The sequence below is a fragment of the Manacus candei genome, unplaced genomic scaffold (assembly GCF_025592945.1).
Source record: "Manacus candei isolate 608988 ecotype Guabito, Panama unplaced genomic scaffold, ASM2559294v1 h1tg000028l, whole genome shotgun sequence".
NCBI classification, from domain to species: domain Eukaryota; kingdom Metazoa; phylum Chordata; class Aves; order Passeriformes; family Pipridae; genus Manacus; species Manacus candei.
Window position 1 is genome coordinate 6209953 of NW_026138076.1, and position 20336 is coordinate 6230288.

The 20336-nt window shown below is 42.0% G+C and overlaps 2 protein-coding genes across 3 annotated transcripts; one reads left to right on the forward strand and one right to left on the reverse strand.

The window, feature by feature from the left end:
• Positions 1-598: 598 nt before the first annotated feature.
• On the reverse strand, positions 599-5744 carry RPL9 (ribosomal protein L9). 2 transcript variants are annotated; one of them, XM_051790111.1, is made up of 8 exons: positions 5671-5744; positions 5355-5401; positions 5160-5275; positions 4237-4332; positions 3792-3924; positions 2356-2436; positions 1761-1876; positions 599-715 (listed from the first exon to the last, which is right to left on the reverse strand). In XM_051790111.1, exons 2-7 carry the CDS (start codon positions 5398-5400, stop codon positions 1770-1772), a joined length of 579 nt encoding a protein of 192 aa, XP_051646071.1. In that variant the 5' UTR covers position 5401; positions 5671-5744; the 3' UTR covers positions 599-715; positions 1761-1769. The 2 variants fall into 2 exon arrangements, with proteins under 2 accessions (XP_051646071.1, XP_051646072.1); XM_051790112.1 differs by lacking the exon at positions 5671-5744 and having other exon boundaries at positions 5355-5403.
• Positions 5745-5759: 15 nt separating this feature from the next.
• Positions 5760-16456, forward strand: LIAS (lipoic acid synthetase). The gene is made up of 11 exons (XM_051790074.1): positions 5760-5911; positions 6956-7128; positions 7794-7887; positions 8626-8706; positions 8937-9093; positions 10149-10206; positions 11278-11406; positions 11976-12121; positions 13748-13818; positions 14546-14657; positions 15519-16456. The coding sequence occupies exons 1-11, from the start codon at positions 5831-5833 to the stop codon at positions 15569-15571; spliced, it is 1155 nt and encodes a 384-aa protein (XP_051646034.1). The 5' UTR covers positions 5760-5830; the 3' UTR covers positions 15572-16456.
• The last annotated feature ends 3880 nt before the right edge of the window (positions 16457-20336 follow it).

Here is a 20336-nt window from a genome sequence, read left to right on the forward strand (position 1 = left end):
TAGCACAGAAATAGTACAACCTCCCAATTAGATGTTGCTACACGGCAAGATTAGCAACTAAGAAAAAAAGCTGTATCCCCAGATGACAAAAATCACTGCTGGTGAAACTCAGCAATATGCTCTGATGGAACTTTGAGGTCAAGCCCTTTGTTTTCTTAATTTAGCAATACAAATAAAGCATTTTACTTTCAGACTACTGCTTCTATGTATTTAGTTTAAATGGTCTTAAAATCTAGTTCTACTGATTTCAATTTTGTTTTTAATCTACTTCAGATTCTGTCACCACAAGCCTGAATTAAGAGGTTTTGAAATAATGTGAAAGAACTCTATTCTCTGTGAGAACGATGCTTTTGCTATTTCTTAATGCTATGTTTCAAAAATACCACTGCATGACTTTGCACACTGGGTCCACACTACCAATGTGTTTTCAAACCATCAGACTTCATTCAGACTGAATGTTCTCAGAGGCTGGCAGGGCAGTGTGTACACCACGCTAACATAACCTTTCTGTGACAATCTGCTTGTCCAAAAGACCTTGAACAAGTTCATGCAATCACCATTTAGTTCTTTTAAAAAAAAAAAAAAAAAAAGACCAAGATATTAAGTATGTTTTATTTCATTAAACCTCTCACAGTGTTCTGGTTTTGTACCAGATTCTTTGAGCTGGTCTTGTTGATCTAATGTTTCATGGTGGTTTGTATCAGGATCCAGACAACTGTAAATAAAACATTAAGAGCTGTTAGAAAGATTTAGCAGTGCAAATGTGAAACTAAGTCTATAGCCATTTGATGCTAATTTATCTGATAGTTTTAATGCAAGACAGACATTAACAGTTCAAAGAATTTGCTTTATTTTGTTCAGATGAGATTACTTAAGGATGCCTTCAAACACAACAGCTCATGACTGTTCAATAAGCAGGTAGTAAGTTGTTCCATCTCTCAAGTAATTTTGAACAGCAGTAAAAATTACTTTTTTCAGTGGCTTCCAGGTGTCTGGTACCTGGCTGGTGATAAAAAAATAAATTTGTTTCTAAAACTCAGTTCATCGGCATCCTGCCTCAAGCTTAGGTTACAGAAGATACACAACATGGAACTTACTTGCAAATCAGCCTGTCTCATCCTGCACAAGTGTTTTGCACTATGTATGGAACCATATGTAGCTGAAACGCTTAAAATTCTGAAATTCCTTTAACACTTAAATCCCTTTAACACTTAAAATTCCTAAATTATCCCAAGATCCTTGTACTCAACTTCAGTAACAGAAGTCCACATACAATGTAAATAGTTGAACTTGTAAACAGAGCTGTTTACCAGCATTTACACACAAACAGCATAGAAGAACCTTTATATACAAACTGTATGCTGACCACTATTTTTAGTCAGGGCAGTGTCCAACCAGGAGGAACATTAGCCTAAGGTCTTCTCTGTAAACAGCTGTGAACTGGTCTGTCAGGCCAGGTCAGCTGGTTTTAAATTCTCAGCCACCACTGCAGCCAGTGCTCACAGTGCAGAGTACAGCACTGCAGAGTTACATATTCCTCCATACAGTAGCATAATGCCAAGTTGATGAGAGATGAAAAATGGCTGTCAAAAGGCCTAGCAAAATTAAAGTTTTATGACATGCCTTATGCTGCCTTATACAAACATAACTTCATCCCTGTTGGGAACCGACTTAACCACAGCAGTGTTGAAGCAGATGAACCTTGTGAAGTCCCCATCTCTAAACAGAAGATGTACAATGTGCATTAAAATGATACCAACCTATGAGTTTTACTCATCTGCCTGCTGTACTGTTCCTTTCTCAGAGACGTAGATACCATCCAAGAATTTCCTGATATCCTTGTTCTTGACTGTGGTGGCTTGCTGGATCAAGGCAGCTGCAGACAAAGCAAGACCATTAGTAAAAAGCAAGAGGTCTGAGCTAACTTGTAGCCTTTGTTTACACTCCAATATTTCAACAAACAAAGGGAACTGTCATCTAGAGAGAGAAATTACCAACTTGAAATCCTGTCAGGTCTAATGAAAACAGAATGCATGTCACTGAGCTGGTCTTGGCAACTTGGGGCCCTGACAGTTCATTACTGCACACTTGTACAACAGAAAAGCTGAAAAGTTTGGTATCAAAAAGGCCATAAATACTGACTTTACAGAAAAAGGTTCCTTGGACCTGTAAAAACATCTTTAAGTGTAGAAGCAGCATAAGAATTATGAAAAGCAGTTATGGTGACTAAAGCAAAAAAAAAAAAAAATCCTAGGCTGTTGTTTACCTCAGGGTTTGAGGAGAAAGAGTTTGCTAAGCTGACATCTTCAGATAAAAGTGGCCATATAACCTTCCTACACATCTCCTTTCACAAACCTGAATTGGAGACCAACTCAATATCATTGCCTTCAAGGATCAGCTCATCTTTCTGGGCTTGAGACACTGCACAGGTAACACCTGTGGAAAGGAAAACACATCATCTACACTGTCGAAGATGTTAAGTGTGGTAAAGAAACAGTATTAATATCCCAGTTTACAGATCTAGAAAGCTGCATTCAAGCCAATAATTAGCTTCTATAACTTTGTTAAGAGAATTCCTGAAATCCATTCCAGGGTTGTCCTCCCTCACAGTTTCAAAACTTAAAGATTAGTGCAAGTTATGCTCTGGATTGAAAGCAACTAAGTGATATTCCTGCTTACTCATTACTACACAACAACACTGTGTACAAGCCAGAGACTTTGCCAGCACAGCTCTGTCAGCCAGGTGGTGCCACTTCCCACAGGCTTGTGTTCAATAAGACAAAACTGGAGTCACCATAATCAAAAGTCATTGAAAATCACCTGCCCCCTCTCGTGTCAAGCACTGTGTTTATTAGCAATGCTGAGAATACTCACAAGGAGTAAACATTATGGCATCTGAGAGTCTAACGGGAAACTTGCATTTGCAAGGAGATAACAAAAGTTTTTATAATTTGATCTACTTAATCAAAGCCAATCCTTTACTATCTTTATAGTAAAGGCTGACTTGAAAAAAAACAAATACAGTAATTAAACCCTGCCTTAATATCCCACTGTAAATCAAAATCAAAGCACTGTAACTCTGCACTGTATCTAACAGGATTTTGGGACAAATCTGATGCATTCCTCTAAAGCCACCCCAAAACATCAGTCACGTCAAATAACCTTATCCATACCCTCACTAGAAATGCAATTAAAAAAAAAAAGGATATGGAAAGTCTTTTCTACAGTCTGAAGGTAACTCTGTTTATGAAATGTTTTGTCTCCTCCCTTCAGAAGTTTAACAAGCTCCATCAAGTGCCTACTCTTCTGTTAGATATTTTGCTGAAACTACAAGTATGCAAGATGTAAAACCAGCAGGTAAGATGGTCATTTTGAAATTTATCATGCCTGCTCCTAGATAATCAGGAAATTCAAACTACACCACCTCAAAGACCAAAAATATGATATGGAATTAATTTATGTACAATGTTTAAAACAGAAACACAAATCTAAAATTAAGCACTGCAGTTTGCCAACTATAAACAGTGCCGAGATCTCACAATGACAAAAGGACATCTTGGACTCCCTGTATTGCAGTAATTAACTCTAAACATTAAAAATAAATTACAAAATCCTTATTAATAATAAAGCTGAATAGCGGCAAAGGTATCATAAGAAGATTACATGAATTCAGACAAGCAAATGCTGCTCCACCAATTATTCAGCATCTCCTGCTCTCTGTGGCAGTGCCCAAAGAAAACAGCTTGAAAAGCCCAGTTAGAATGGCACAGTACATCTCCAGAAATGCTCACCTGGCCTCATCCGCACTCTGCGGATGTACTTCTCTCCCAAGAAGTTTCGGATCTCCACAAGAGAGCCATTATCCTGTATGACCACATTGATTGGGAAGTGAGCATACACTGACCTCATCTTGTAACGAAAGCCCTGTGATACAGCACATAATCAGATATTGAAAGCAGAACACATCCAAAAGGCAGAATATGTGCATTAAGTTTACCGGAGAAATCTACCCAACATGTATCAAAAACAGTTTCTTAAAGAGGGCAGGACACTGAGCCCAAGAGACATCTGTGCTTTCTTCCACCTCCAAAACTTGCTTGACATTAAGTGCAAGAAAACAGTAAAAGGAAGAGAAGCTACATCTTGGATGCTTAGAAACACTTCCCCAAAACTAAAAGGCTATCACTGCAGGTAACAAAAATGTCAGCAGTTATCCTGCTTCAAAGTAAAACTTACCAGAGTGACCCCCTTGATCATGTTCTGTACATGGCTGCAGATGGTGCGGACTGTTGCCAGCTCCTTTCTGTTACCCCACCACTTGTCAACTCGCAGCTGGGTTAAAAAACCACATTAACAAAGCTTTCAGCTACACTTCAAAACTAACAACGAAATATTTTTGTGACAAACTAGGAGCAAAACATTCACATAAACTACTTAAAAGCACAGAACTACTCTGTTTCTCTGACAATTAAAGGCCCACCCGGTCTCTGAAGTCCCAACCCCATATACGTCAGAAACCTTTATCTTGTTCATGTCTTGCTACTAACAAATCCTCAGAAGAGCTAGGATAGATAAATCCAAAATCTTAAGCTGAAGGTTGTATTATCAAATGCTAAACACGTTGTTCCAAAGTCAGTCTCCTATGCATCATCAACTTAAATAAAACACTGTGTGTGGGTCCACCGTTTTAATGAAACACTTGATACTTGTGATCAAGTAGCTGCAATCAGCCGCTCTTGGATTTTTTTTATACTTTTCAAGACCATATGAAAATATTATTCATTTATTTAGAGAACACCTGCTCTTCTGATGTTCTTGCTGTTTCTGGAAATCAAACGAACTGATTTAGTTTTTCCCAGCTAAAACGAGCCAGTCTGTAAAACAACATCCATCCATCAATCCCTTTCCCTGTACCTGACTTTAACTACAAAGGAATGCAACCAACACATTGAGGCCAATATGACAGAACCGCAATGTTTCCACAGTGCCCGAGTAGGTCCCGTGCTCCATCAAACCAGCCTCTTTCAGAAAACACAGAAATGAGCAAAACCAAACAACGTACCTGTAGCTAAACATTTTCGGTCACCCTTCTACACCACCATTAAGCTTTTAAGCCGGCTGTTAAGCTCCCCTCCGTCTCCGGGCCGCGCAGAACTCACCTTTTTGTGCTTCTTCCCCAGGAGGGACAGCTCCACGTTGATGTGGTTAAAATCCCTCCGCAGGGTTCCTCGGGGGCCCTTCACTATGACCGTCCGGCCCTTCAGCGAAACTCCCACTGGGAACAGAAGGTGGACACGCGTTATGGGCCGTGGGGACGGCAGCGCCGGGCGCCCCCGAACGCAGCGGACACTGACCTTGCTCGGGGATGTCCACGGTCTGGTTGCTGAGGATGGTCTTCATCCTGCGGGAGAGAACGACACAGGCTGGAGGCTCCCGCGGCCCTCTCCCGGCGGAGACCCCGCCCGGACGGACGCGGCGCCCTCAGCGCCCAGCGGGGCCCGGCCGGGCCGGCGCCGCCCGGGGCTCCTCCCGCGGGGTGCGGGACGGGACATGCCGCGCTGGCGGGGCCCGGCGGGGCCCCGGGGGGCTGCCGGCGCGCGGGCGGGGCGGCGCGGAGCCGCGCGCCGCGGATGGTCCCGGATGATCCCGGATTATCCCGGGCGGCCTCACCTGGCAGCGCGCGGCGCGGAAAGAGAGTGCGCGTGACGTCATCGCACTCTTGTAGCCGCTTCCGCGCCCGTGACGTCATCGCGCCGAGGCCGAGCCGTCCGAGAGGCAGGAGCAGCCGAGGCGGTCGAGCGTCGAGCGCATCGCTCGCGCCGGTGCCGCCATGTCGCTGCTGCTACCGCGGGGCCGCTGCGGGGCCACCGCCGCCGCCCGGGGGCTGCTGCTGCCGCGGGGCCGGGCCCGGGTGAGTCCCGCCGCGTGACCCGGGGCCGGGCGGGCGGGGGGCGATGTAGCGTGGCGCGGCACGGCGAGAGGAGATCGCACGGGGAGGGGACGGGGCGCGTCCCGGTGCCGGTGCCGAGAGGGTCCGTGGCGGCGGCGGCGGCGCGGGGCGGCCGCGGGCAGAGCCCGGGAGGGGCCATCCCAGCCCCGCACGGGCACACGTACTCCCAGGACACCGAGCCCCGGCCCCGCTCCCGCGGGACAGCGCCCGGAAGCATTGGAAGCCATCGCCGCGTCCTGCAGTCCCGAAGTGTCAGAGGAACCCGCACAGCGGTGTTTCACGGAATCACAGAATCAGTGAGGTTGGAAAAGATCTCTGAGATCGTCGAGTCCAACCTGTGACCGAACACCATCACGTCAAGCCATGTCCAGTCTTGGCTTAAACACCTCGACGGACGGTTGAATCCACCACCTCCCTAGGCAGCCCATTCCAATGTTTAATCACCCTTTCTAAGAAGAAATTCTTCTTGATGTCCAGCCTAAAGCTCCCCTGGCGCAGCTTGAGGGCATTTCTCTCTTCCTGTCACTTGTTACCTGGCAGAAGAGAAGGACCCCCACCTGGCTACAGCCTCCTTTCAGGCAGTTGTAGAGAGCGATCAGGTGTCCCTTGAGCCTCCTTTTTTCCATGCTAAACAGCCCGAGCTCCCTCATCCTCTCCTCATGGGACTTGAGCTCCAGACCCTTCACCAGCTCTGTTGCCCTTCTTGGGACACTCTCCAGCACCTTCTTTCTTGCAGTGAGAGGCCCAGAGCTCGATACAGGATTTGAGGTGCAGCCTCATCAGCGCTGAGTACGAGGGGAATTTATGTTATACTGTGTAACTTCGCAGGGTATTATGGTAGATAAGTCTGTTTCATGTGGCTTAAAATAAAAAGAAGTTAACTTAAAGACCATTGGAAAAATGCTTATGCAAAGTGTACGTTAACCAGCAAAAGGGCAAGTTGTTGTTTAGTATATGCTGCTAGTACATTTGCTATTAAATAAATTACAGTTTTGCTGCTTTTAGATATCTGGGAGCTATGTGTGTAACCAGTACGGAACATCGAGTTCTTTGCCAGGGGACAAAAAAGAGTTTCTGCAAAACGGGCCAGACTTGCAGGACTTTGTCTCTGGAGATCTGTCAGACAAGAGCACATGGGCTGACTATAAAGGCAATTTGAAGCGTGAGAAAGGAGAAAGGTAATTGTGATTTTAAACAACTGTAGTTGCTTCTGGGCACTATCTTGCACATTTAGTAATAACTACAAAATGTATACTCTGTATTTTTATTAAATTCTGCCCTACTGGCTTGCAAATTTAATGATTTTTCAGTAAGAAACAAAAACACGCATAACAAAACATGGAGACGTGGTGTTTTCATGTGAGTGCCTGTGCCATGGCCTGTATTGAATTACAGATATCAGTAGGTGAATGTACCCAACTCTGCTGTTGAAAAAATATTATCGATAGAGTAAAACAAAAAATTAAGACTAGATTATAAAATGCTTAAACCCCCATATTTCCAGTTATAAATTTGATCAGAAGCAATAGCTGTATAACAGCTGCTGCCATTCATTATTGCAGTCTCCAGTGTGGCACTGTTAAACCCCGCTGGAACAGTGAACGGTTTTAAACCTTTCAGTGACAGCAAACTCCTACACCTGAGTGTTGGCATGATGATAAACAGGGAAGAGAGAAGTCTGATCTGACCATCAATGATGTTAACATTAGTTTCTGGGTTGCATCAGCTTTCAAGGAACCTTTCCTTGTTGGGATCCATAACAAATTAAAATGAATCTATAAAATTAATGACATTTGTTATGTAGGTAGTTTATTAATCTTTATGTTTTCTTGGTGTTGCTCAGGCTGCGGCTTCCTCCATGGCTGAAAACAAAGATTCCCATGGGAAAGAACTACAATAAACTAAAGAATACCTTGAGAAGTTTAAATCTTCATACGGTAAATCTGGCACCAACCAAGTTTTCCTGTAGAAATAAGGCATTTTTTACATTTTTTTTTTTTTCTGTGCAGAACAGGTAGAAATCATGTCTTGCATGATCTTCAGGGCTGAAACCAAGCCAAATGCTGGTCCCTTTTATTAGAGGTGAATTTTACCCCTAAAGAATGAAGATAAATCCAACAGAGTATTGAATGTTTTGCCTGCTATGATTTTAAGTACTAGGGTTTACTATTTGCATTACCAGAGATCAGAAGATGCTATATGCAACTGTTTTTAATGGGAACGCACACAATTTTAGAGTTACATACATGTTTTCCATGAAAAGAACTGTACAAATGTGTATATTTTGTTAATTGTACCTTCCAGATGGTAAAAAGTGGTGTAAATGCATGGAGAGCTTTTTCCTCTTTTTTTTTTTTTTTCAGGCTAAGATCATCCTTTAATGAGTCATAGACTTTGTCATAGACATTTTAACACTTTTTAAATTTAAAATGTTAATGACAGTCTGTGCTAATTAATAAGGCAGTTACATGGTTGAGGAGCTTCTTTTTGCTAATGGAGTTGCAGTTGTGAAGAAGCAACTCCAGAAGTTCCACAGCATGGAACTGTTAACCTTATTTATCACAGAAGGAATTATGTTCTGTTTGTAGGCTATTATTGAAATTGATCAGTAATAAAATAATTATTTTCAATAATAATATGAAAAATGCAGGTTCAGTACAGCCTTTCACCCTCAGGTATGTGAAGAAGCACGTTGTCCCAACATTGGAGAATGCTGGGGAGGTGGTGAATATGCCACAGCCACAGCTACTATTATGGTAAGTCATTTACCATTTCTTAAGTGTTCTGTTAATGTCTGAGCTGCTTGTAGTGCATTGCTGGATCTCTACTGTAGTGGAGTGGTTTTATTACAATAAATTTAGAGTAAAGCACTGTCCCAGTTTTATTTGCTTAGTGTTGGGATTTATCTGATGTAGCTTATGCAGCTGTTTCCCAGCTGAGCAATAGTGACATTGTACCATGTAAATGAATGTGTGTCTTGTTCCAGCTGATGGGTGATACATGCACTAGAGGCTGCAGATTTTGCTCAGTAAAGACAGCAAAAAATCCACCTCCTCTGGATCCCCAGGAGCCTTACAACACAGCCAAGGCTATCGCTGAGTGGGGCTTGGATTACGTTGTGCTGACGTCTGTGGACAGAGATGGTGCGTAGATCGCTCTCCTGGCTTTCCCTCTGAGCTCTCAGATGTGTTATGTGGGGTAAACACAGGCCCCTGTAAACATTTATCAACACAGCTGTCAAGGAGGACTGTTCTAAAGGAGTCCACAGTGATGAAACTTCGGGAAGTTCCTACATATTCTTGGTATTTCTCCATATCTGGTAAAACACAACAGAAGTTACACTGTTATTAAATGGCAAGAATATTAGAATACTAAATATTTATATTTTTTTGTGAAATGCATACATAAACACTGTATTCTGTTACTCCATTAGCAAAAAGAAACCCCAACCACAAGCATTCATATACAATGCCATTACAGAACTTCTTCCAAACACTAAACCTGGAATATATTATATGTAATAAAAGGGGGCAGAGTTTAGGTTGGACAGTAGGAGGAATTTTTTCACAGAAAGGATGATTAAACATTGGAATGGATTGCCCAGGGAGGTGGTGGAATGACTGTTCCTGGAGGTGTTTAAAGAAAGACTGGATGTGGCACTTAGTGCCATGGTCTAGTTGATATCATGATTGGTCATAGGTTGGACTTAATGATCTCAGAGGTTTTTTTCAACCTAATTGATTCTGTAATTCTGTGAAAACTGGAAGTTGCCTTTTTTTAAGGTTGTAATAGCTCTTTGAGGTGACACCATACAGGAGGGGAAAACCCCTGTTCAGTATGGTGGGAAGTCCAGTAGCTTCAAAGCGGCCTACAGAGCAGAAATATATATATCTCAATTTTTGTACAACTGTTTCTCAGACCAAAACTGTATATAGATAAAGCCATTCGGTGCTCAGGCTGACAGTGGACCTAGAGACAGGTAAAGGTGAATCACAGTCACAGTTAGACTTTGTGCCGAGCAAGGCTTGCTAGGATATCTTTTGTAAACCCTTGGCATAAGTGGTAAGATAAGACTGGGGTTTGACTGGTTTATTATTTCTCATTTAAACTTGAATCTGTTATGGGTGTTGAGTCTTTGCTAATAAGTAAATACATTTCTTGAACTGAAAGGTTAACTGAATAATTGACATGCTTGTAGATATGCCTGACGGTGGAGCGGAACACTTTGCAAAGACAGTCTCACATCTGAAAGAAAGGTATGTCATTAATGTATTGCTATTATTCTTATAACCTTAGAATGTGGTACTGCATGTAGGTCAAAGCTACTTTTAGCTGGAGTATTCCAGGCGCCATGCAGATACAAAAGTCTGCCTTTAGCCTATCTGTGCCGCTTTCTTTTTCTTCTTTTCATCTGTCTCATAGAATGGCCCCAAACTGTTTTGAATTTGGATGCATTTCCAATTCATCCCAGGCTTATGTAAAGCTAAGCACTGGATTCCTTCTTTGAATGGGCAACTGGTTTACCAGGAAATGAGTACATTCTTTTGAGGTACAGTCATTCCTGAAGCTTTGGGCTCAAACACAGCGGATTTAGGTAACACTGTCACCACGACCGAAGGAGTCTGGTTTCTCATTCAGCAGTGATCAGATTGCTTTTCATTTCCCCACAATGGCCATTTCCAAGTCTGTGAATGTACCTTCTGGCTTTCCCTGGCTGTGTCACCTTCACCCTGCATTGGTACCCTGTACACCATTTGACAGCATACTTGTCTACCTGCAGAATTCATTTGTATAACCCTATTTAAGTGTTTATTCAGTGTATCTTGGGACTCCAAAGGTTCCTTCAGTTTTTCCCACCAGTCTTTCTGAGCTGAAATCAGGTTCTTGGACACCAAGATTAGATTCCAGGGCAATAACTTAGTCTTCATATACTAGTAGGCAGGATCACAGCTCCTCTGTATTTTGGAGCTATGACCTCAAACTTATGTTAAGTTACATAACTGCAAAAAAGACACATGAAAAATCTTGCATAAACAGTACATGTGATTAAAATTGTTTTAGAGGCTGTTGGAAATGCTCTTATATTTATTATTTATCTTTTGTTGTATTCCAGCTCACATCAGTAGAATCAGGAATTGAACACAGCTCCTGTTTGATTTGTTATATAAGTATTTGCAGAAATCTGTTCTTTTAGAATTGTATCCTGAATTAACTTTGCTTTGCTATCAGAGCATCATTTATTAATTATGTGTGTTTTTTTGCTTTCTTGATTTTTTTAGCAACACAAAATCCCACCGATGTATTCCTTTTTTCTCTGTCCTTTTCAGGAATTCCAAAATCCTAGTGGAATGCCTAACTCCCGATTTCCGAGGGGACCTTAAAGCTGTGGAGAAAGTAGCGTTGTCGGGGCTGGATGTGTATGCTCACAACGTGGAGACGGTCCCAGAACTGCAGAGGTAAGCACTAGCACTGTGCATGGCAAGGGGGTTGTAAAAGAACTCCCTTCCGAGCTGCCCTGAAACCCCCCGTGCTGTGGGAGGCGGCGGGAGCGGGCGGGGCCGGGATGCGGAGCGGGCGGGGCCGGGATACGGGGCGGGGCCGGGATACGGAGCGGGGCCGGGATGCGGAGCGGGCGGGGCCGGGATGCGGAGCGGCCCCGCTCCCGTCCTGCCCCGCGCGGGGCCCCGCCGTGCCCGCCGCCCCCCGGCAGGGGGCGCCCGCGCCTCGGCACTGCGGCGGCGTCACCTCCGCGGGAACATCCCGGCATCCCATGGCGGGTGTGGGACCTGAGCTGGGCACAGCCCGGCATCCCATGGCGGGTGTGGGACCTGAACCGGGAACATCCCAGCTGAGCACATTCCGTTGCTTCTGATGCTTCGGGGCCTTTCAGCCGGTGTCAAACTGCTCAGCTAAAACCTCTACGCTGCCACTTTATAGAAATGAGCAGAACGAGCCTTTCCTGGCATCTTTAACTTCTGTGCACCCTTTCATGTTTTTTTCCCCCTTGCGCTGGAAATGTGCAAAGGAAGGTCCGCGATCCCCGAGCCAACTTTGAGCAGTCCGTCCGTGTGCTGAAGCACGCCAAGCAGGTCCAACCTGGCATCATTTCTAAAACCTCCATTATGCTGGGGCTGGGCGAGACAGATGAACAAGTGTATTCCACAATGAAATGTAAGTTGGTGTTGAAATAGATGCCAGAATCCACAGATATGAATTTTATTGTGTTGGAAAACAGTTGTAAGCGTATTTACCTCTACATGCAAATCAGTTTGCCTGGTGCAGGAAATGTTTTCTAAATTCCATTGAAAAAGAAAAGTTTGGTTAAAGAAGACTGAATTTCTGAAATATTTTGCTTTCATATGGCTTCCAGAGTCAATTTGACTGGTAAATCCAGCTCGTGTTAACTTCAGTGGAAATTAGAACTATTTTTGTTAAACTGTATTAACGTTCTTATCTTGCAATACTTAAATAATGAGCTTGCAACATTATTGCCTTATTGTGCTTTGCTTTTTAGAAACAGCAGACCTGATTAAATTATTTCAGTTTATTTAGATGCAAAAATGTTACCATCCCTGGAGCTGTAGCATGTTCTTATGTTTCATGTAAATGTATTTTTAAGGGGACAGAAAACCATTCATGGTGGTAACTGAAAGTAATGCAATTGGAAGAAGTAGTTCATAAATGCTATGGCATTTCTCCCATATCCTGAAAGAATGTCTACCTGGTACTTTTATTTTGTGTACAGAACACATTTAGAATGCAGCTATATAATCTAGTTTTGTTGCAGTTGGACCAAAAAATTACACTTCCTGGTTTTCCCATTCTTACTGCCTTGCATTTCCGAGCCACAGGGATATGAAATTTCAGATTTGGTGCTGTTTGCCTTCAAGCCAAGTTCATGGATGTAAATGGAAGCAAACTGTTACCAGCCACATTCATTTGGTTACTGTAGTTTTGTTCCCCTTCTGTCCTCTGGCTGTGAGTTAAAGAGCATGTAAATGTGCTGGTATTGTACCTGTTTCTTTACAGACCCATATCACTGTAAACAGATTCCAGGTTAACAGTGAGTGCAGTGCTGTAATCAAGACATTGTCTTTTCTTCCTATTCAACGTAGGGCAACCAACCCACATAGCCAAAAAATACATGGAGATATTCATGCAAATTCTGATTCCTCAGCCATCCCTTTGTTCAGAACAGCCCTCTAGCTGCAGTAAACAGTTCTTCAGGCCAGCTGACTATCAAGTGTCCAGGTTCTTCCCCTGTAAATAGACTACCTGAACTCATTTGCTGTTTATTTACTCTGGTATATCCTACAATTGTAAAGACAAAGTTTATAAGATTCTGCAGGCATCAAAAAATACATCTTAAGTGTGTAAAACTGGCCATTTCCCCGATTTATGGCACTTCAGAACTCTCCACATCTTTTCGACATCTAGTCTGTTGAAACAGTGAAGTGCCAAGTGCATGTGCACCCATCCATCTCTTATCAAATGAAGGCTCTGACATAAAGACACAGTGAAAGCAGCAAGATAAAGACAAGAACATGTCATCTCTGCAGTGAGACACGACTGCAGTGACCAGGGTATTCTCTCTAGCTCAGGCCCTGCAGCATCACGGAGCTCAGTGAGGTGTGTGGCTACTGTGCATGGAGGCTGCAAGTTCCCTTTGCTCTGAGCAGAATGTAGCCCCCACAGGGTGCTGGGGAGTGAGCCTTGTTCAGACCTGGAAAGAGGGCTTTTTTTAATGGCTGACAATGCCTTGTGATCCTTCTGCCACTAACAATTTTGTTTTTACAGTGTTACGGGAAGCAGATGTAGATTGCTTGACCCTGGGACAGTACATGCAACCAACAAAACGTCACCTGAAGGTAAAAGTGCCTTTAATTTACAGGCAGAATTATAGTCTATACCTTGCACAGTCATCCTTACCCTAACTGCAGATGTCAGGAAAAATTTCCTTCCTTGTTTGGCCTGATAGTGTTCATCTGTTACAGACTCTTCACTAAAAGTTACCTCAGGCATCTAACTCCTTCCATCTTCTGCAGACTTCCCAGTGCTAGTTTCTGCTGTTAGCCAGGGAGGCAGCTGGAGCTGAGGCATGATTCTGGAAAACAAGGGCTTCAGTGTATTTCTCAAGCATAATGGCTCAAGCCAGTGCCCCTTCACTGTCTCATAGGCTCTCCCTTAATGGTGCCACTTCAGCTGGGGAAATTACCATTTTCTGCTTCTGTGATCTGTCCAGAGTGTCACGCTCCATTTTGTTCCTGTGTTTCACTAAAATAACTGTTAGTGAAGAGATCTCTAGGACTATCATGATTTTTTACTAACTTGGACAAAAGAAAAGGCTTGCTCCAAAGGACCATTCAAAAACAGAGTGAAGAAAATTCCAAACTTTTCAGTTAAATGTGAAAAACAAATAAAATGCCTTATTTTGGTAGAAAGCAGAGAGAAAATACAGTTGGTGACTTGACTGCTCAAAGTTTTGGAGTGAAAAATTTTGAACTTGCGATATAACTGTGTTTCATTTCACTGTATGCCAACTATAGCCATTTCCTTTGCATTAACACCTGATTAAAATTAATTCTTTTCACTCAGGTTGAAGAATACATAACTCCTGAAAAGTTTAAGTACTGGGAAAAAGTAGGAAATGATCTTGGATTCCATTACACTGCTAGTGGGCCTTTAGTGCGTTCCTCCTATAAAGCAGGTAAATTGCTGAAAGGCATTAGATTCTTCAGCATGTAACATTTTATTATATAAAATTAAAAGGATGAAGCAATGTGCAACAAACCTCACCTTAGCTCAAGGACACTCCATATTTGTGCAATTGCTGTGCTGCTTAAGCTAATTTTTTTGCCAAACATATTTTGTACTATACTTAATGTGTGAGGCAGGATAAAAGGTACCCAATTTGCAAGTTTTCCTTTACATTGTGCCTTTTGGATGCTTCCAGGTTTATTGGGACTCTTTGTTATTTGTGATGCAGTTTTGTTGCTTTAGGCAGAATTTATCTACAGTGCCTTAGAAATAATTGGACACCCTTATGGTAATGCTTTTTCTGACACAGCACTGGGTATTAAGTAGCAGCTGACATTAATGAAACTGTTGTGTAGGTACAGCATCCTGCTTCTTCTGAAGGAGAAAGCAGAGGAGACTCATCTGGGGCACTGTGCTTCTCAGTCTGTTTTAATGCCAGCTCAAATGAGACTTATAGCAGGTTTCCTTATAACTTGCTGATACTTTATTAAATAAAATTAGTTTTTAATTAAACCAATTCACTTGCCTGTTGGAAAGCACAAAGCAGCAGAGCTATTTCATGAAATTGGACATGAGGAAAATCAGGATTTCAAGAGTGGCAGGGTTATGGGTTATGGTTTGGGGGGTTTTTTTAGATTCCTGCTATATGTATTGAAAGTGCTGTTGCATAGAATGGAATTATATAAAATATTGGTAAGAACGTTCCTGCTGTAGAATAGAACACTCATGTTAAGTAAGAATGTGTCTTGTTTTGCCTTATTTTATTGAAATACCAACAAATAATTTTGGTGCTTTTTTTCCTTTTACTTAGGTGAATTCTTTTTGAAGAACTTAGTAGAAAAAAGAAAGACAAAAGCCATCTGAAAATGAGAGTGAACCTATTTAAAGCAGCCAGTTTTAAGGATCCTTTTTTCAGCATATAATTACACTCAGTTCCAGAAACGCAGAAGACCAGATGGTGAATATATGAACAAACTCACTATCTTTCCAGAACACTTTTCTCTCAACAAAACATGTTATTTCTCCTGGCAAGGCTACAACTACAGAGTACTTCTAGTGTTCAGCAAAAAGACAGAACATGATAGAAGCAATTTTAAAAGAGTGATGGAACTGAGGCGGAAGTAATAAATGTAAGCTGGAAAAAAAGATTGGGCAGATTTATCTGTCTGATACTGCCATCAGCATTGCTGCAGTTAATACCTGTGAGGATGCTGATAGAAACTTGAAAGGTACTGATACTTTGGTGTATCTTACCATTATGTAACACAAGCTTTCAGGGGCTCTGGGAACTATAGGAGTCCTAAAGAAAGATTTTATACATGACAATGGACCAGAATAGGGCTATCTTGAACTACACCAGAGAAGGTGTGGTAATACTACTTCAGGAGGTGGTATTTCTTACCTGTATCTCAAGAAAATGAGCTGTACCATTCTGATAGCTGAAGCTTTTCTGATGCTTACATGTCTTGAAGTGTGAGAGCCGTGGTAAATACAAGATACCAAGCTGAAGAAAACAAGTCCTTTGTGGCAACAACTGTAGATATCATATTATTAAAACCATTTGGAAAATCAGAGTTGGTGTAAGAGCATAAGTAGAGCCACCCCTGTTTGGGTTACATGACTGTAACAAACTTCAGTGAGTTGCACAGACACTTGTTCAGTATTGAGTGTGCAGAACTGCTGCTATTCTGTACTGTGCTTCTATTCTGTGGCTATTGTCTTGTCATTAAAGGAAAGTTGAAAACCTGGTGTTTGTGTTTGGTGGGTCTGGTTACCTGCCCCTTGAGGCTTGGTCTGGCTGGTAAATCTGAATGCAGAGAAGTGAACCACATCATGGGTGAAATGTGGAGTCCACTACATATCACACTAACCTCAAGCAGAAATAAAAAGTGGCTTATGGTATACTTGCAGCAATAAATGCTTCTCTTTACAGCAATAATACTGATCACTGTCTCTCTCTAAGACTTCTCAGTGATGCACATTAGATACCATTTTTTGAACTGGCTTCACCTGTGTCTTCATGAAGTTACCTGGGAAACATTCCAGGAATTTGCTATCTGGTCCCAAACCTTCATCATGCAGGTAATTCTATGGCTGGCTCTAGTACTTTTCTAAACTACTGTAGCCTGTATGAAGGAGAGTGGACCCTCCATCCCCCACCAACTCAGCCAGATGGTAGAAGGAAGACAACTAACTGGCAAGTTAATATCTAGAGAAATTTGTTATGAACAATAATAAGATTATACCACTGCAGCCAGTGATGTATAAATGATACTTCACAAAATGAAGTAGAGGGGTTATTAAAGTATTATGAAGACAAATAACTTTTAACCAACCAAGAAGGAATGTACTAATTCAACAGTGTAAGGGGAAGAGAAACCTGAACCATGAGGAACAGAGGGAAACAACAGAGAAACAAAAGTCTTATTAGGTATACTTTGTAAAGGCAGAGAGAAAGGCAATGCTGCTTTTCTTTTTCAATAATATTAATAAATTTAAAAATAAAAAAAGTCTGACTGCTAGTCATGGAAAGACCAGGTATACTTTGAGCCAAAAATGCCTTGCTTCAGCTGAAGCACACTTGAGTACCAGAGCTATGGCAAGGAAATTCAATACTGCCTCCACTGCAGCAGACAGGGAGGAGTACCACATCAACTCCAAGATACCCACACATTTAACAGCTGCCTGCCTTTATTAGAGGTCCTACTGTAAATATTGGGTTTGACTACAGAGCAGAATTAACAGAGTGTGACTGTAGCTTCTGCCAAGTTACTGCTCTTTCAGCATCTCAACACTAGAAATATAGAAAAAGGAATTCTGAACCATACAACTATTACTGAACTGGAACAAGAAAACATTGCACAGTACTTATCTGTGTCTTCTTTACAGTGAGAAAAATAATGCTTCTTAAAACACAGACCAATACTACTTCATGTTAGAATTATGACTTGCTGCTGGGTGGTTCAGAAGATGATCTCATGCTCTTACACAACTGTCTACCACCTGTCTGGTACCAAGTTTCAGAAGCTACACAAGCTATTTTCTAACTGCATGTTTTGCAGTAGTTTCTGAGGAAAGCAAGCACACTTTGACTTCATAGACTGGAGGGGGTCTTTGTTTCTTTAACAGTGTTTGAAGACAAGTCCTAAAATTCTTTTCCTAGTTACAAATTCCTGCTTTCACAGCCATCTTACTTCCCTATTGCCCATTCAGTTTTTCCATAACTATAGGTTAAAGCACCAAACTCTCACAAACCTTGTTGTAATTCAGCACAGGTTTCATGACTCTCAGTTTTGTTTCTGATGAAGTTTCCTGTTTAGTGACATTTCCTTTTTGTATGTCAATCACATTCTGTCAGTTTGTTTCACAAAGCAGCCACAAAATATTTTAAAAACATTGTTCATCCTTGCAATCAGGAAAACATCAAAATGAGCTTGGGGAATAAGATGCCAAGTTAACACAGACACTTTAAAAGAAGGAATAGCCTTTTTTAGCATCATTACGTCCATCTACTACACTGTGTGAAGCATAACTGTTATGTGTAGAGAATTGTTGCATCTTCCAGTGACTTCAAGTCTTCAGATGAAACAAATACTCCAGCTTTGTTGATTTAAGAGCAATTTTAAATTCTTTTCTACTTGATGAATAACTAATATTGGTGTTCCCTTCATTTAAAAAGAAGCTGTCACATATTTATGCTTCCATACTATGGCATGAGGCAACTTACTGCAGATGTTCAACGTACAGGAGAAATGTTAAGCTCAATACAGCAAAAGCAAGTCATGAAAACTGACTACAGCATTCCTAAATCAGATAACTATTATTCTTTCCTGCATTGTTTTAAAACTAAATTCCAACTTTAGCTGTTGAGCAAGATTACAGCACTGCAAGAACCTCAAGTGAGAGAAGCGTAAACTTGCTGGCCAGTACAAAAACCTCACCCTAACTGCTTCTGTAGTAACGAGTCTTGGTTAAGAATGTGTGTTCTAATTCACTCACAGTAATCTTGGCTCTTGTATTCCTGGCACCAGACTAGTTTTACCTGCATAAAGACTTGAACAAAGATACATGGAAGAAAATGGTACATCTTGCCTGTCATTTACAATTTGTCTATGTACATCTTGAGTAAGACCTAATTTATGCAGTCTGTATCATGCTATTCCTAGACTTGTATTAAATCTGGATTTGCTTCAGCTGTTGTATTCACATTTTTTGCAGTGAAAAACAGTGTTATTTTTATTAAGAACCTCATAAAAAGAATTCAGAGCACAGGAGTCCATTGCTCACATTACACAAGTCTTATCCAGAATTACGTGCTATAAAATCCCATACACAAAGACTCAACAGCAGTAAACCCCATCTCTTACATGCAGTACTCAAGCCTTCAAAGTAGGAATACAGTTCTTATTTCCCTGGCAACTGTACTCTGAAGACAATGGCTTATGATTCACAGTGCTGCACAAGCTTCTGGAGCTCTTCCTTTTGGCCTGTGGTAAGGTTCATTTGCATATATGCAAAGTAAGTTTTGCTGTATCCTGAAGGAATGTTCCCACAATCCCAGTGTCCTGCTAAAAGCATGCAGCCACCAAGAAACTAAGTTGACTCTAAGAAAGCAAGGGAAATGCCAGTACCAGTTTTACCCCTTGTTGCTCTTCAGAAAGGATCTGCTCCTCCTCACTTTCCCAAGAGAGGGGAGTTAGAGTGATCCATCCGACTGTAATGAACTTGACTGTTTTCTAACATCTTTATGACTAAGCCAAAAGTCACTATTCAGGCTTTGATTAAGTCTGCAGGAGGCAACTTACTGTAGATGTTGAACTTACAGTAGAAATGTTAAGCTCGATACAGCAAAAGCAAGTCCTACAGGGTAGGAATAGGGGTATAGCACCTAGTTCCTCTGTCTCCTTGGGAGGGCATGTGAAAAACCACTGGAAGCTTATGAATACTTGCACATTCCTAACAGGAGCAACACTTCACACAAGACTAACAAACTGATGAGGACATACAGAGGCACTACTACTACAGCTGCGTGCAAATTTCTGAAAAACATCCTGATTTTCTGATGCCTCTATTCACCCTCCTAGTTAAGATAATCCCTGCAGTACTGCTGTGCTAACCTGAACTTAGTGAAGGACAAGAAATCCTTTGAGCACAGTTTGTCAGTACCCTCTTTGTAATCCCCAAGGAGAGGTGACCAGCCTGCCCCTCCAGGTGCCATGGGGGCAGAGGTAGCCAAGAGGATGCTCATCTGCACTCACGGGATGATCTACCAGTTGGAAGTACCACAGCTCTATCATCCCAGGGTTGTCCCTGCTCTGTGGGTGTGGCATGAAAGCAGCACTAATCAATGAGGGAGATAGCATGATGAAAGATGACAGTTTGGTTTTGAGCCCCCATAAATCCCATTCCCCTTGAGTGGCTTCTGATGTGCTCCTCTGAGAAGAATTTTACAGCAGGACAAAAAGCCTGAGGCATATTTGTCCTAAGTGCCAGGTGACTGCTGCAGAGTCAGCCCCTATGTGAAAGCCACCAATGTGCAGAATCTGAAAGCATCTGGTTCAAGGATACAGCTATTTCAGTCAGGTACCAGTGTCTTGTATTGTTATACAAGTTCCTTAAATCTTCAAGT